Source organism: Antechinus flavipes, chromosome 4 (genome assembly GCF_016432865.1).
Source record: "Antechinus flavipes isolate AdamAnt ecotype Samford, QLD, Australia chromosome 4, AdamAnt_v2, whole genome shotgun sequence".
Taxonomy (NCBI): Eukaryota; Metazoa; Chordata; class Mammalia; order Dasyuromorphia; family Dasyuridae; genus Antechinus; species Antechinus flavipes.
The window spans coordinates 285087308-285103479 of NC_067401.1; the positions used below are offsets into that span (position 1 = coordinate 285087308).

General features: G+C 36.5%; 1 protein-coding gene and 1 long non-coding RNA gene across 3 annotated transcripts in view; one reads left to right on the forward strand and one right to left on the reverse strand.

Annotated features, from left to right (window-relative positions):
* LOC127562057 (uncharacterized) overlaps positions 1-11568 on the forward strand; it is a 31623-nt gene extending 20055 nt beyond the window's left edge. Inside the window, exons 3-4 of the long non-coding RNA XR_007953598.1 lie at positions 1899-1982; positions 11350-11568. This is a non-coding gene — a long non-coding RNA (uncharacterized LOC127562057). The remainder of the gene's footprint in view (positions 1-1898; positions 1983-11349) is intronic.
* Positions 1-16172, reverse strand: part of SCML4 (Scm polycomb group protein like 4) — a 179779-nt gene that overhangs the window by 47431 nt on the left and 116176 nt on the right. Inside the window, exons 4-6 of one of the 2 annotated variants that reach the window (XM_051997489.1) lie at positions 15776-15844; positions 14966-15166; positions 11568-11759 (exon numbers count right to left, since the gene is read on the reverse strand). In XM_051997489.1, coding sequence (XP_051853449.1) covers positions 11568-11759; positions 14966-15166; positions 15776-15844 — 462 coding nt within the window. The remainder of the gene's footprint in view (positions 1-11567; positions 11760-14965; positions 15167-15775; positions 15845-16172) is intronic. The other variant, XM_051997487.1, reaches the window with a different exon arrangement.

Genomic DNA, 16172 nt, shown 5'->3' on the forward strand with positions numbered 1-16172 from the left:
TTAAGGATCCTGCATAGTGACTATTGGGTAAGAGTTTTAGATAACACTAAATGAACTATTCAGAAGAAGCAGACTTGCAAGATCCTCCATTTTTTCAGCTTTCAAATGGATATAAATTCTTTTCTCCCTTACATTCAACTTTTATTTTATTTCTCAATTATTTAAATACAAACAAAAATTTTTAACATTTGTTTTGATTTTCAAATTCTCTCCTTCTTACCTTTCTCTCTTCTTGAGAAGGCAAGCAATTTGATATAAACTATAATGTATAGTCATACAATTTTCATATTAACCATGTTGCAAAAGAAAATATAGACAAAAAAGGATAATAAAGGAAGTTTAAAAAATAGGTTTCAACCTGAATTCAGACTCAAATGAGGAGAAATTTAATTAAATTAATTCAATAAACATTTATTGTCTACTATGTGCCAGAGACTGTGCTAAATTAAGGATAAAAATATTTTTACAATTTAATTCATGAAGATGTTGGGAAGGTTTAATAAGTTCTTGAAAACTGTAAGCTAACACTCAGTTACTATTGTTAACAGTAGTAGAAGAGAAAGATAGAGATTAGTAGTAAGAGTTGCCTATTCTAATGAGAAATTAAGTGACTAGTTTAGGTTAGGATAGAAATTGGGATTTAAATGAATACAGTCCAGAAGTCAACCCTAGTTGGAATCAGTGCCAAAATCCAAGACTAAGTTAGAAAGAGGAAGGTGGGTGCAGGATGAAAAATGAGCAAAGAATCCCAGAATTTTAGAATTAGATGGGATTACAGCATCCTTTCCATTAAAAAAGGAACTCCTTTATAATATACCCGATAAATGATTCTCTAGTCTTCATATATTAATAGGTTCCAATGGTTTCCGATCACCTCTATAATAAAACAACCTATATTTGATCTTGGAAGTTGTTCTCCATCAGACTCCAGCCTATGTTACAGGTTTATTTGCATTCACCTTATTCCCTTTGATGGGTTCCATGCTCTAGCGAAATTTGTTCTAGCAGAACAAATTCTCCCTTGTATAAAAGACTTGATCTCTTGGGTTTTATTTCCTAACCTCTTAGAATCCTTAGCTTCTGTCAGAGTTTAGCTCTAATGTCATCTCCTATCAGTCTTTGCCTGATTCCTCAGCTGCAACAGCTAGTTCTTCCTGATATTTTTAAATACATGTATATGTTTATTTCTCTGATATTCCTTGAGGGCAGGGACTTGTTCTTTCTATGTCACCAGAATTTAGCATGTATTAAGAATTTGATAAATGCACATTGAATGAATGAAGATCTCTAGTGAGGGAGAACCTACTAGCACCTAAGACAGCTCATTCTATTTTTGAATAGCTCTAATTTTAGTAATATTTTTATTATATTGTCTAAACTTGCCTCTTTGCAACTTCTACCCATTACTTGTAATTCTATTTCCTGGAGCCAAAAAAATCTATTCCTTCTTCCACAAGACAGTTCTTCAAATACTAGAAGACAGTTTTCTACCCTTTCTTCTATCAATTTAAACATACCAGGAGGTCCAATTAGAATATTATTGTTATTTTCAGTCATGTCCAAATCTTCATGACCCCATCTGGAGTTTTCTTGCCAAGATACTGGAATAATGTGTTATTTTCTCCTCCAGGTCATTTTACAGATGAGGAAACTGAGGCAAATAGACTTAAGTGACACTCCTAGAGTAACACAGCTAGTAAGTTTCTGAAGTCAAATTTCAATTTATGAAGATAAGTCTTCTAAACAATAGACCTGTAATTCTATCCACTGTACTACCTAGCTGCTATACTTTCTTACTGAGGCATTGAAGTACAGGGCAAAGCACTATGATTTTTTTAAGTAAAAAAAACTGAGGTCCTATCTCACCTCTAACACTTGATTGTTTTTACCTCTTTTAGGTTCACCTGTAAAATGAAGGGCAGTTAATTTCTCAGATATGAATTCATATTTCAATCTATGACCCCATAATGTCCACTGGAAAGGTTAGTAAGTCAGCTTTGATCTCGGTCTGCCTCTAGTCTGGGTATAAAAGAATCTCTTGTTCAGAGAATGGGAGTGGGAGTTACCTTTCTGGCAGAAGATTTTGTGGGAAAAGGGAGGAAATCCAGAAAAGGAAAAAATGTTTATGGTTTTCTTCTTGATTTGCCTGTCTGGATGGGGTTTCCCCTTCTGTTTGGTTGATTGAGATAATGGGTTTTATTTTGTTCTAATCCTTTCCCAGTTAGAGGCAACAAAACAAGTGTATTACCCTCAGAAGAGAATTACACATGTGGAGTGCTTTCCATTTAGGAAGCCAGATTCAGATCTAGATGAAATAACATTTCATTCTGACTGTGGGATCTTGGACATTGTCATACTTCACTTCTCTTGTCCTCATTCTTCTTATTTATAAAAGGTTTAGACTAGTCTCTAAGGTCACTTTAAGTTCTAGATGGAGGACTTTGTGAACCTATAACTATCCCAGTAAAAGCAATAAGGTGAGATACTGGGAGGTTGTATAACCTTGGGATAAAAGCAAGGGCTAGAGAATGAAAAGATTTGGTTCCTCATTCCTTCTCTGCTTCTAGCTTCCTGTGTGGCTTTCATCTCTTGATACCTTACTTTCCTCCCTCCCTCACACTTCCCAACACTAGGTCCAAGGCATCGTAGGCACTTTTGCCCAGGCTTGTAAGGGCTTGATTGGTGATATGACCTCCATATTCCTTTCTTCCTTGGTTAATGCATTTATCAGATCTTGTAGCTAACTGGCTCTTTATAGGGAAACACTGTATTCTCCAGACCCATTCTATTTGGAACAGCATGTTGCTCGCAAGTTGTCACTCCTGAATTTCCTGAGGTTAACATTCCTAGAAAATGTCATAAAATTAAAAATGCAAGTGTTGATAAATTGAACCTATGGGAAATGGGATTTGATTCCTAAGACCACCAAAAAAAAACCCTGTAATCTTTTGCTAGAAACTGTTGAAAATTCATTTATTCATACAATTCTTTTGTAACAAAATATCAATTTTGATAATATACACTTTCCCCAACATAGTAACCATGAAAACATCCATAAATTGCAGTATATAAAATAAAATTGGTAACATGCGAAACATTTTTTCCTGACAGTAATTCCCTTGAATTCTGTAATCTTTTGTGCTAACATCTCAATCAAAATAAACATTAATTTCAGATGATATTCACTTCTCATAACATAAAATAAATAGTACCACAAATACTGTTCAACAAATAAAATTCTTAAAACTAAAACGTTTTTAACTTGAATCTTACCTTCCACTATGTTACATGGCAATGTGAGGGCATTGTACTTCTACACTATATTGCTGTGATTCTCTCTATCTTGCCCACCCTCTGAAAACCAAAAGAGAGATTGCTATGACTTCAATTGCTGCCATCAGAAGATGCTAAGACTGGTGAGGTCTCAACATCACCTCTGATACTCTGTCTTTCACAGCTGGTGAATGGAATTGGAGATCATGAAGGATGTACCAGCTTGAAATAATTTGTCAGTGACATCTCACCATTTGAAATCCTTAATGGTCTCTGAGTTTGGTAGTATAGCAAAGGCAAATAGATGTTTAACCTTGAAACTGAGATTGATAATGGAAAGGCCTCCTGGATGTTTGTAGCCAGCTGGTTGATTCGGCTGATAATGGCTGCACACATTCTGGCATGAAGTTCATCTGATACCTTTATTTTCTTACTAAGCCACATTGCTGACTTTGAGTACTTGGGCATAGAACCTGAAGGGCTTGCACTATGTTTTGAGGGCACAATTGCAATACAAAACTTGAGTTTTAAAGGAAAACAATGAAAATATGGAACAAATGTACAGGAAGCTCTCCACAAAGAAAGGGTGAACAAGACCAGTGAAGTGTCTAGTAGGATAACAGTAGCTCCACAAGCTTTCACATATCCCAACTCTCATTTTTTTTCTCTACTATGAATAGCCAGTACTATACACCATTGCCAAATGAAAGTGAAATTGTGGTTACTAATAAAATCAGGTAAATGCTTGAAATTATGAAAGCTAAAGAAACAAATGATGAGGACTGACTGTAGATATACTTCAGAGTACCATGCCTTGCTTACTTGTTACTTGCTTACAAAGGGAGTAAAGGGATCAAGATATGCCAACTCAAAGCCAAGCAAAAGGAAACAGGCCTGTGGGAAAATAAATCTAAAAGAATATTGGTTTGGGGAGACATTTAAAAGAGATTGGCTATGGGCAAAGGGACCTTGTCATCATATGGTGATGCTCATCCATCTAGAAAGGGAGAATTTTAGTTTCTTCAAAAAATCATAGATTTGATTCTAGAAGGGAGTTCAAAGGCCATCTAGTATAATACACTCATTTTACAGAGGAGAAAACTGGGGCCTAAGGAAGTTGAGTGACTTAGGATCATAAGTCTAGGACTAGAAGGGAACTCAGAAACCATCTAGTCTAGTCTCCTAATTTTATGGATTAAAGTTGAAGTTAAATGGCTTCTCCAAAATCTGTTAGTAAGTAACAGAGACGGATTTGAATCTACGTTCTCAGACTCTAAGGCCAGTGCTCTTTCTGTATACCACAGTTATAGGATAGGCAATTAAAAAATAGGAAAAACAGACATTTGGTTTCCCAACTATAGCCATATAGAAACCATAAAATGTCATCATTGCCCTGTAATGGAGTCTATGATACAGAAGTTAGAATCACAGGGTGATGGAATTGCACATAACTGTTCATATTTAAATGCCCATCTTGGGCAACTAGGTGGAACAGGAGTCAGGAAGACCTGAATTCAAAGTTGGCTTCAGATACTATATGTATGACCCTGGGCAAGTAATTTAATCTTCTTTACCACAATCTGCCTGTCTGTAAAAAGAGCTGGAGAAATAAATGGCAAACCTCTCGAATATCTTTCTCAAGAAAATATCAAAAGGGCTCTTGAAGAGCCGAATTCCACTGAAAATGATTAAACACAACCCACCAAAAGCCCATATCTATGGTAATGAGGTGGGAGGGAGGATAACTTCATCACCCAGTTTTCAAGAGTTCTATTTGACAGCAAAAAAAAAAAAAAAAAGGATAATTAGCACAGCATATACAAATGTATCATGATAAAAGCCAGTTAACTCAGAAAACAATTAAACATTTGTATGTTTTAGGCTTTTAGTCCAAAGAGAAAGAGATAAAGGAAGAGATGAAGAACAACAGATAGGACAGAGTAGGGATTAACAATGGCTGTAGGCTCCCAGACAAAGAATAGCCATCATGGCATCTCTTCCCTCGCAAGTATTTATTTTATTTTCTATCTCTAGCTTCATTTCTTCTTTGTATATAGAAAATCCATCTTTTTCTTTAAGTCTCTGCTTATAGTTATAATTATTGTAGAATTTACTGTCATCATAAAGACTCTTTACCCTTCTTTTAGGGGCTCCCAAGACTTGCAATAATTTTTTTAATACTGGTCATAGAACTCTTTAGTTTACTTATCTCTTCAGCTTGAATTCCTAAAATGGGACTTTGTGCTGGGAACAAGTTTCACACCTCATTGAGATTTTGGGCTCTCCTTGGTTTTACCTTAGGTTACTTGATTTCTTCAATAATCTCCTCCTTCTAGGATTAGGCCCTTACCTATACCAGGATCTCTGAGCTTCAAAGCATTAGATATTCAGGGCTCTCTCTGCTATCTCAAGACAAGGTGCTAGGGGTCTTAGAGCATTTAGGTGTCTCTGTCCACCCTTTTCTACCTACATTTGTTTTTGCTATTCCCCGGGCTAAATGCCCCTAACAATCTCTCTGATGATTTCTCTTTGAACTTCTCAGCCTTTACTGCCTCTGAACTGAAGCTCTGTGTAGCTGTAGATATAGGACTCTGGCCTTTCTATGGTCAAATTGAGAAGCTATGGATTGTCTACACTGGAACTGCATTGTCTACTGACTCACTTTGAAAGCAGTATAGAAATAGAATAAGCCACACATTCATTTTAAAAATTGTATTTCTTGATCATTATTTAGTCTGGTGCAAATTTCAGGTCTTTGCTGGCATAGCTGTAAAAGAATTGGGCACTTTGCCTCCATTGAAGAAGGAAGGAAATGAGCATCCAAGCACTAACCTAAGCATTTTTTAAAAACAAGTATCTCATTTGGTTCTCACAACAATCCTTGTAGGTAGGTATAATTTTTATTTCCAATTTACAGATGAGGAAACTGAGGCAAACAGCAGTCAAACGACTCACCCAAGATCATACAGATAGTAAATGTCTGAAGGTGTATTTGAATTCAGGTCTTTTGACTCCAGGTTTAGTGTCCTGTGCACCATGATGTCCCCTAGCCATCTCTAGACAACTAGAGGCAGCCTCATTTTCACTTTCTATTTTGTATATCCACTTATATTATTTATATCCCTTGTTTCTGGGTTGTCTCTGAGGAGATAAGTGGTACAGTGCATAAAGCATGAGATTAGGGTCAGAAAAACTCATTTTCTTGAGTTTGAATCTATCCTCAGACACTTTCTAGCTATGTGACCCTGAACAAGTCACTTTACACTGTTTACCTCAGTTTATTGTTTATTGTTTATCCTTTGCTCTCGAAGATGACCATGACATCAGGCAAGTGATGCCTGACATGTAAATGAATCGGATTTAAGTGAGGGAGGGCTATGCAAGGTCACTTGCCTCACTTTCACCTCCAGAACCATCTGGGTCCAGTGATCAGATATAGAAAAAATGATCTAGGGAAGAAAATGGCAAACCATTCCAGTATCTTTCTCAAGAAAACCCCAATTGTGGTCACAAAGAGTTGAACATGCCTGAAAACAAGTGAACAACAATAATGACAAAAATCTGCATATCTGCCTTGATAGACTATTTGGATGCAGATGCTATTTCTCTTTTGTCTTTGTATCTCCAGTGACTGGTACAATACCTGTTCAATTAATAAATATAAGTTGATCTTTAAAATTACACATTGCCAAAGGTTACTTGTAGCTTCTAAAACCTATAATAGGAACTATAAGAATCTAATGTTCTGGAGCAAACCCTGGCTCAGTTTACTCCTTTGTAAGATGAAAGGATTCATCTCCAAGATCCCTTTTAATTAATGCTTTATGGATTCGTGATTCTCTCTTTAAGCTTGTATCTATGAGGAAATCTTTACATCCTTGATCTTTATATCTAAAGTTGTTAGTCTGACTCCATTTTACAGATGAGGAAACTGAAAGCCAGGAAGGCTCAGGAAAATCCTTGAAATCTTACAGGAATTTGAACCCAAGTGTTCCAACTCTAAAGGTAGCAAAGTATCCTTTTCATCTTACCACCCTGCCTTTCATTTAATATGGGACTCTATTTAAAATAAAAACAAGAGGTCACCCTGAAGAGTGAGAAAAAAGGACAAATGAATCCTGAACAACACTACTCCCAACTTTTCCTTTCATCGTGGCTCTGGAATTAAACCTGCCAAGTGTGATTAGGACCAAAGCCATCATGCTTCTTTGAATAGCAATGCAGCTTGTTTTAAGAAAAGTTATGATCTACAATCAAAGGAAAAAGGTGCTCGTCTATCCCAAATTCCACCCAAAAAAAAAGCTAGACCCTTAGCCAAGGCTTTTAGGCTGGAAAGGGTAGGGGGAGCTAGTCCCTGTTAATGGACTGGTTGGCTAGCCCACTTTGAGCTGTTCCTAATGGGCTAAGAGATTATGTTTAGAAGTGAATCAAGACTACTGTACCATTCTTACTTGGAAACTCACTGGAGGAAAAATTAGTTTTTTAAGTATCTTTAAGCCAAATAAGGTTTTTAAGGGAAATCTGATTACTAGATAATTTGAGCTGGTTGGGATCTTAGAGAACATATCATCCAACTCCTTCATTTTCCAGTTGAGAGAGCTGAGGCCAAGAAAGGTTAAATAATTAATTAAAAAATACATAGCCTCTTAGTGGCAGATCCAAAATAGCAACTCTGTTCTCCCAGTTTCTGGTTCCATTTTCTAACTACTCCTGCCTTTGTAATATTGATCCTATATCTCATCATGTTGTCCTCTATTGCTTGTCCTTCAGTTGGATGAGAACCAATGACCTTGGAAAAATGTCTTAACACATGGGTGAACTGCATGTAAATGAGGAAGAATTGCACAAAGTCATCAGCCTCATCCTCTCTCAGTTCAAAGTTCAGTGGCAAGAAAAAAGTGGATGACTTTGGACTCTTCAATGTCTGACTGAGCTCTAAGTGCTCCACAACATCTGCTTCAGTTCCCTTCATGGCTGTTGAAAGAAATCATTCTTATCCACTCATTCCACCAAGAAAAGTCTTCAAGTGTTTGGGGTAAAAAATCCCCTTAAGTCACTGACAAGTTTGAAGTTTGTTGGTCACATGCTACAGCTTCTTAGAACCACAGGTGACAGCTGAATGGCCAAAGGGATGAGCAGCCCTTACATCAGAGGTGCTAGTCCTCCCTGAATATTCCATTCAACTCATGTTGTTACTAGTGACTAGCTGTATGACCTTGGGCACATCTTTATATGCTTTAGTTTTCTCATCTATAAAACAGGGATCATATTAGCATCTGTTTCCCAGGATTATTGTGAAGATCCAATGAAATTGCTTATATAAAGCATAAATGCAAGCTATTGTGAGAAATATAGATCAGACTCATGATTATAATTCATTTTATTAAAATGTTTTACAATTTTATTTTGTTTTTATTATACAAGACTTATCATAAATCTTCCACACACATGTATTAGGCAAAGAATCATTTCTCCAGTACAGATAAATAACAGACACATTGACCATGTCTGACACGTCTCATTTCATATGCAAAACCCAGAACTTCTTATCCAGAGAGAGAAAGAAGATATGCTTCATCACTGGTCCTCTAGAGTCAAGACTAATCATTGCTCTCAATTCTGATATATGTTTGTATTATTTTTCTTTATGTAATTATGAGGAGCATATATTTATTCTCTTGGTTTTACTTTGTTTTGCTATAGGTAAGTAAATCTTTCCAACTTTCTCTGAATTTCTCATTTTAGTTATTACTTACAGCACAATAATATCCTATTGCATTCATATATCATAATTGATTCAGCCATTTCTCAATCAATAGTTAACTATTTTATTTCCAGATATATGCAAGAGTGGGCAGTGTGTGTGTGGGGTGCTTTTTTGCCACCACAAAACAGTATGACTATGTAAATTGCCCATATATGCAGATAAAAACAACATATAGTTCATATATACATGTATATATTTGTATATGTACACACACACATTTCCTTTATTTAGAAATTCAACTCACATATCCATATGTGTACACATACATGCATTTCCTTTATGCTTATATGTATACCTACATAAAACTAGCATGTGCTTCATATATACACATATGTCATATAAACATATACTGATATGTATGTATATTTTCTTTAGCTTTCTCTATATATGTATGTATATGGATATAAATTCAATATTTGTTCTGTAAACACACATACATGTACATGTATTTATATATGTGTATAAATACATAAAGATACATGTGTGTATTACACGTGCATATATATATTGTGAGAGAGAGAGAGAGTGTGTGTGTGTGTGTGTGTGTGTGTGTGTGTGTGTGTGTATTGTGTGTATTTCTCCTTTTCTTCTGTCTTTGATCTTTTGGGAAATATATACCCAATAGTGGAACCGCTGGGTCAAAGGGTATGGACTTTTCAGTCATTTTTCTAGCAAGACTTCAAAACTTCAAATCCTGAATGATTGGCTAATTAATGGTTCTACCTGCAGTATATTAGCATACCTATCTCCCAAAGCTCCTTTAATATTCACTGTTTCCATATTTTATTATCTTGGCCAATTGGTTACAATTCTCTTTATTTTACAAATAAGAAAACTGAGGCCCAGAGAAGGCAAATAACTTTTTCCAAGGTCATACAGGTAGGAAGTAAAAGACTCATGACTTGTGCTCAAGTCCTCTGAGGCCATTTCAAGTGCTTGAAATTCAGTCATAATATCTCCAGAAAGAGAGACATACAGAGAGAGAAACAGAGAGAGACAAAAAGAAACAAGCAAAAAAAGACGGATCGAGAGAGAGAGAGAGAGAGAGAGAGAGAGAGAGAGAGAGAGAGAGAGAAGGAGAAACAGAGAAAATGAGGGAGACAGAGAAAGAGGGACAGAGAAAGGTGTCTTTTTAGGGGAAACAAATACTTCTAATCAATGCAATTAAACTCTCAAAAGGACATTATTATGACAAGTGACTTCTGTAAAATCTATCCATTTAGCCCTGCTGTCCTAGAACTTTCCTTTCTTTAATAAGAAGTCTAGCAGAGGTCTATAAAAATGTTAGAGAATAGGAGAGTTGGGAAGAGGCAATACTTTAAGTATTTTAATGAGAGAAGGAAGGAAAAATTTTTAAGTGCCTTCTGTATGCTGGACACCATGCTAAAGGCTTTACAAATATACTTAATTTAATCATCACAATAACCTTGAGAAGTAAATGCTATTTTATCCCCATTTTACAGTTGAAAAAAACTAGAGGTGAAGTGGCTTGCCCAGGGTCACACAACTAATAAGTGCCCTAGGCTGGATTGGAATTCAGATATTCTTGATTCCAGACCTATTGGTCTATTCACTATGCCACTTACCTGCTAGAAGAAAAATATTCTTCTTCACTATATGATCTGATTCATGAAAAGATGCTTTTAATGTTTATATATTTGCTAGATTAAATAATTAGCTGACCCAGTTTACTTAGGACTTTGGAGAGTTCTTCATTCACAGTAACATACAGTAACAGTGACAGTGAATCACAAGTTTCAATTATGGTCAATATGAAAAAGCTTGAGAGACAGGATAGCATAGAGCAGAGGAAGGTAACCTTTTTTCTGCTAAGGACCATTTGGATATTTACAACATCATTCACGGGCCATGCAAAATTATCAATTTATAGAACTCAGACAGTGGGAGGTTGTATCTAGCTTTCAGCTCATTATCGCCTGTGGTTGCCTTAGTGAATGATTTATTGGGTCTTACATGGCCAGACATTCTCCAGCCCTGGCATAGAGGATAGAGGTCTGGCCTCTGAGTCAAGAGGATGTGGTTTCAGATTCTACCTCGAAGATTTACTGATGGTGTAATCCTGAATAAATATCTTAAATTCAGTGCTCTCAAGGACTTGAGACTTGAAGTAATAGAATCCTTTAATGGTCTGAAATTGTAGAGAGAGTCACCCCATCAGAAGCTCTCTACAATGAAATGACAATAGTGGACTAAAAATAAAGAAAAAAATTCTTAGTCATAGTTGAGGGGTTTCTATAGTCTAAATTTTAATATCTTAGAAATTTAAATTTATAATGTCATTCTTCCAGGTACTTCTTAATCCAGGAAAACCAAATGCTGAAATAAATACCCCAGAAAGAGAAGCCTAGAAGACCCCAATGAGAGAATTCCCAGGAACTGGCTGTTATTAGCCTATTAGCAGTTTAACTACAGCAAGAAAGTACTTCTTACAGAAAGGTCCCAGAAGGTCTGTGTGACTATCTCCAGCCTTAGATAACAAGGCCAGTTGCGACAGGTCAAGGCCTACCTGACATCCTCCTGTCCTCATAATCTGGGCCATGCTCAGGAGCCCTGGGGTACTGGGGGAGAGGCTGGCTGGTGAAGAGGTTGTCACACAACAGGCTCTGACATAGCTTCCTCAAGAAGCTTAAGACACAGCCAAAGCTGCTCACCATCGGCAGGCTCAGGAGATGCTGTTTCCCATCAAAAGAAGCTGAGACTGAAAAACCACAGGAGACAGCGATTCAGAGCTGTGTGTATGGAAGAAGAGCTTGGGCCAAACAGCCTGGGAGCCAAGAAATCAAATCAAATCAAAATGAAATAAAATTTAAAAGTAAATAAAATAAATTGAAATAAAAGAAAATTTAATTAATTTAAAATAAAATTAAGTAAAATAAAAAAAATTAAATGAAATTTAAGTAATTAAAATTAAAAAGAAATGAAATTAAAATTTAATTAAAACAGTCAAATGAAATAAAAATAAAATAAAAAAAATGAAATGAAATAAGAGAAAAGAAAATTTCAACCCCTCCAATATGCTGTCTTAGTTTGGCTTTAAAAAGAGAGAAACAATAGTGGTTGAGGGCCTGTCTTGGAATACACTTCCTGGGTATCTCCTTACTATGCTGACAACACTTTGGCCATGTCTCTCTCCCTGCCCCCAAAACCCCACATAGCAACTTATTTCCTCTGTTCTTACAGCTTTGATAGAAGAATTTGGTACTTATCTTCCTGGGAACCAGGACTCTAGCTATTGCTACCAAATCTGTGCAGATATTTTCTCCCCTTTCTAGCTCCTTTTAATTTATCTATACTCATATAATATAAGCTCCTTGAGGCAAAGATTGTCCTGCTTGCTTATGTCTATATCCTCAGTGTTTGGCACAGTACCTGGAACACAATAAACACTTAAATGCTTCTTTGTCCTCCACCAATTCTGTCTTTGTCAGTCTAGCCATCTATCCATGACCTTGGTAGAATTGAAAAAGTCAAAGAATTTATCAGAGCACGTAGCTTTCTAACTCTACCCCTCTAACATTTATTACTTGAGTGACCTTGGACAAGTCCCTTGATCTCTCTGAAAAAAATGAGCCAATCTTCCATGAGAGAGCTGGTGGGGAATAGGACTGTTAACAACTTACACTTCCTAGTCAAGATCAGAACCTATTAGACTCAATGGATTCTAAAGTTCTTTCCAGTTTTAAGTCTATGATTTTATGATTTATAGTTGGGGCCAGAAGACTTTTTCATCTGCTCTATCCCATGGAGGCTAAACACTTTAGTAGAAAGAGGGTTGGATTTAGAGAACAGGGCCTTTGATTCAAATCCCTATTCCAATGCTTGTTGTCTTTGTGAACTTAGTTAAGTCCCCAAGAGACCCAGAAGTCTAATATGTATACTTTTCCATTTTAAAGTCTGTGTCTACTGGGAATTCTGTCCCCAAGCCATAGAGAGCTGGGAAAGGGAGTTTGAAGTTGGGTTTTTGAGTTAATTAAGGAATGAAAAGCAAACCCAGGGGTGAGTTAGGGGGAATCCCATTCAATTTACCCAGAAACTATGTCTCTTGAATTTTTTTTAAAGCATTGCATTTGGAATCAGGAATACTTAAGTATGAATCCTGCCCCAGACACCAACTATATGACCCTGAGACAAGTCACTTAATTGCTATCTCTTAAGGAAACTTAATTTCTTCATCTGTAAAATGGAGATAATAATACTATCTCACAGAATTGTTTTAAGGGTCTAGTGAGATAGTATATGTAAGGTATTGAATACCTATTGATGGCTTGCTCTTGTAGAAGAGACATCTTATGTACTAAATATAAGCAGATTCCTCTGTCCTATATTTTCATTTTCCTCTTCCTCTAATCTCTGTCATGCCCTTCATAATCAGCTCTTTTAAAAAATGTTTGCAGAAAGTTTACAGATTAAAATCATGTATGTGAATATATTCCAAAGTGTTAATTGACTATCCATTAACAAGAAGAGCCACAACCCTGCCTAGAGGGGACAAAACTTTGTAGGAAATCATGGCTTCCCATAAGATTTGTGCCATAAAGAAGAGAAAGGCCTATAAATTGATTTAATTGGTGGCTGAGATGATATCATATGTGCAAATTCAACTTAATGCAATTCACCTCAATTCAATAGAGAACTGGCACTGGAGTACAAGAAACTGAATTTAAATCCTGCTGCTGATGCTATCTGTGTGACATTAAACAAGTCGCTAAACTTCTCTAAACCTCAGTCTCCTCATCTATAAAATGAAGATTTTTGATTAGATGGCCTCTGAGGTTCCTTCCAGCTCTAGAACTAGGATCTTATGACCTCTTCAACTCCACAAGCATTTAATTGGCACCTACTATGTTCTATAACCCAAGCTAGGTGCTGGTACACATCAGAGGGAATAGGTTTTGGTGGCTGACACTCCCTGAATTCATGGACCTGCAAGTTTATTTCCCTCTATGAATGTGCAAGCACTTAAGGAGATGAACATTATTGAATGTAACAGAAAAATTGAGAACATGGTATAATTTTTGGAGGGACTGAGTTTGTGGAGAATAGTCTCCATCTGAGCCTCTTTTGTAAACTTTCATTCTAGGTCTGTAAAGAGAAAGATAATATAGGGATGCTAGAGAAAAAAAATTCTGCAAAGTACACAGTTCAAGATCAACTATATTAATGGCATAGGAGGAGAAGAAATTGGAGATGAATTTGTATGGCAAAAATAACACAAGAATTGCAAAAGAAATAGATAATCCAACAATTAATATAATTCAATATATTTTGTTTGAAGCCCTAATCAAAGACAAAAATTTGGCAAGAGAGATGAACATTCCCATCGGGTCAAGAGGCTTTCTTCCTTGCTCTGCTATTGGTCATCCAGAAAGGAACAGTGGATAAGATGGAAGATGGGCAGTGGAGAGCAGACTTGGATAGTTAAAACTACCTAAGGTAGTGGGAAATGTTTTTTTTTTAAAGGAAAAGTAATCATGCAATTTTAGATGTGGATTTATTAAAATAAAATCAGATAATACCCGTATAGCACTTTGAAAATTTGAAATTGCTATGTGTTAGCAATTATTATTTATTTAATTCTCTCATATTACAGATGAAGAAATTGAGGCTAACAGAATTTAAGTGTAACACTGCAGAGCTGGGATTGGAAAATGGGCTAAGTCTCAGGACAGGTTTCAGACAATTTCCTATCGTTGGAAGGTAACCTTAAGCAACCAGCTTTTTTAAAATTATGGGGCCTCTGTCTATATTGATGGAGGAAAGAATCACTTGGGATTTCAGTACTTTTGGACAGGCTCTGTTATAATCATCCCCACTAAGCTTTGACCCTGATTTCTCATTGAACTCTATTGGGAAGTCCCCCCACTTGTTAGCCTCCCAACAATCAATCATCCTCCAGAGCCTTACCAGATACCATCTCACCACCATATCCCTGCTTGACCAGGGAAAAGACTGTCTTCTGTTGATAAGCACAATCAATGCATGCCTGAACCACCTGCTGCAGGACTGCTGTGGGCCTCTCAGGCCCAAAGTGCTCCGGGAGTTGCTGTACCTTCTTTCTCTCCAGGTATGGCCCCAAGTTGGCTTGTTTGTTGACATAAATGCAAACTGTAGAGACAAATACCCAGCACCATGTGCTTATTATGGAACACTGGGGATCATGGTATGCTGAGGGTCTCTCCCAGAATTTCACTCCCTCTTCCTTCCTCCTTCCCTTCAGGAAGTATCACTGACAATCCTAGAATGATGAATGTTCTTAAAGGAGCAAAAGTGTCAAGCCCTCCAAAGCAATAGGGCAAACACCCAACTTTGTGAGTAGAATGATAGAGGTATAAGTATAACTGATGTTGTTCTCTACCCTTCCATGAAATTGAAATTTTAGTTTCAGGGGTCTTTCAGCACAGAGCTTAGTGACTGGGACCATACTGGAATCCAACAACCTGATCTTGTTTATTAATTCACTAGTAATAATGTTTCTAAACTTCTAATATTTAAAAAGTTCTGGTGGTCATTTTCTTACTATGTGTGCAAATAGATACACACTCCATTCTTTCCTCTCCTACCTCCCCTAAAAAATAAAATAACTCCTTTTTGGTGACTTTTTCTTTCTTCAAAAAAGGTTTTGAGGTAGTCCCTAAATGTCACAATATTTGTCAATAGAGGCCTATCTGGTAAAAATATTATTTATTCATAACTTCAAAGGAAAAGTATGCTCACTTGCTCTTCTTGGTCTTCTATGAAACTGGGGGGTGACTTCAGGAGGGTGATAGCCACCAAGGAAAGGACCTAGGAAAATAAAAGCCATTTGAATGCAGAGCTGTTTTTTTTTTAATTTTTGACTTTATGTCCTCAATACCTGGCAAACAGTTGTCACAATAAATTTTATATTGGATTGAACATATGAGATATAGTTTTCCCATATTCCCCAAGCAATCAAAAAAAATGAATCAATGGGCCATACATCATAACCTAGATTTGGAATTTAATCTGACACATTGTAGAAAGTTTTGGGTTTTTTTCTATCATGCCCTGTTTGTCTGTGTATAGGTGTACCTACTGCCCAAGCAATCCCTGCTGTGCTATTTATAAAAGCCAGGGGTAAATGAGTGGGATT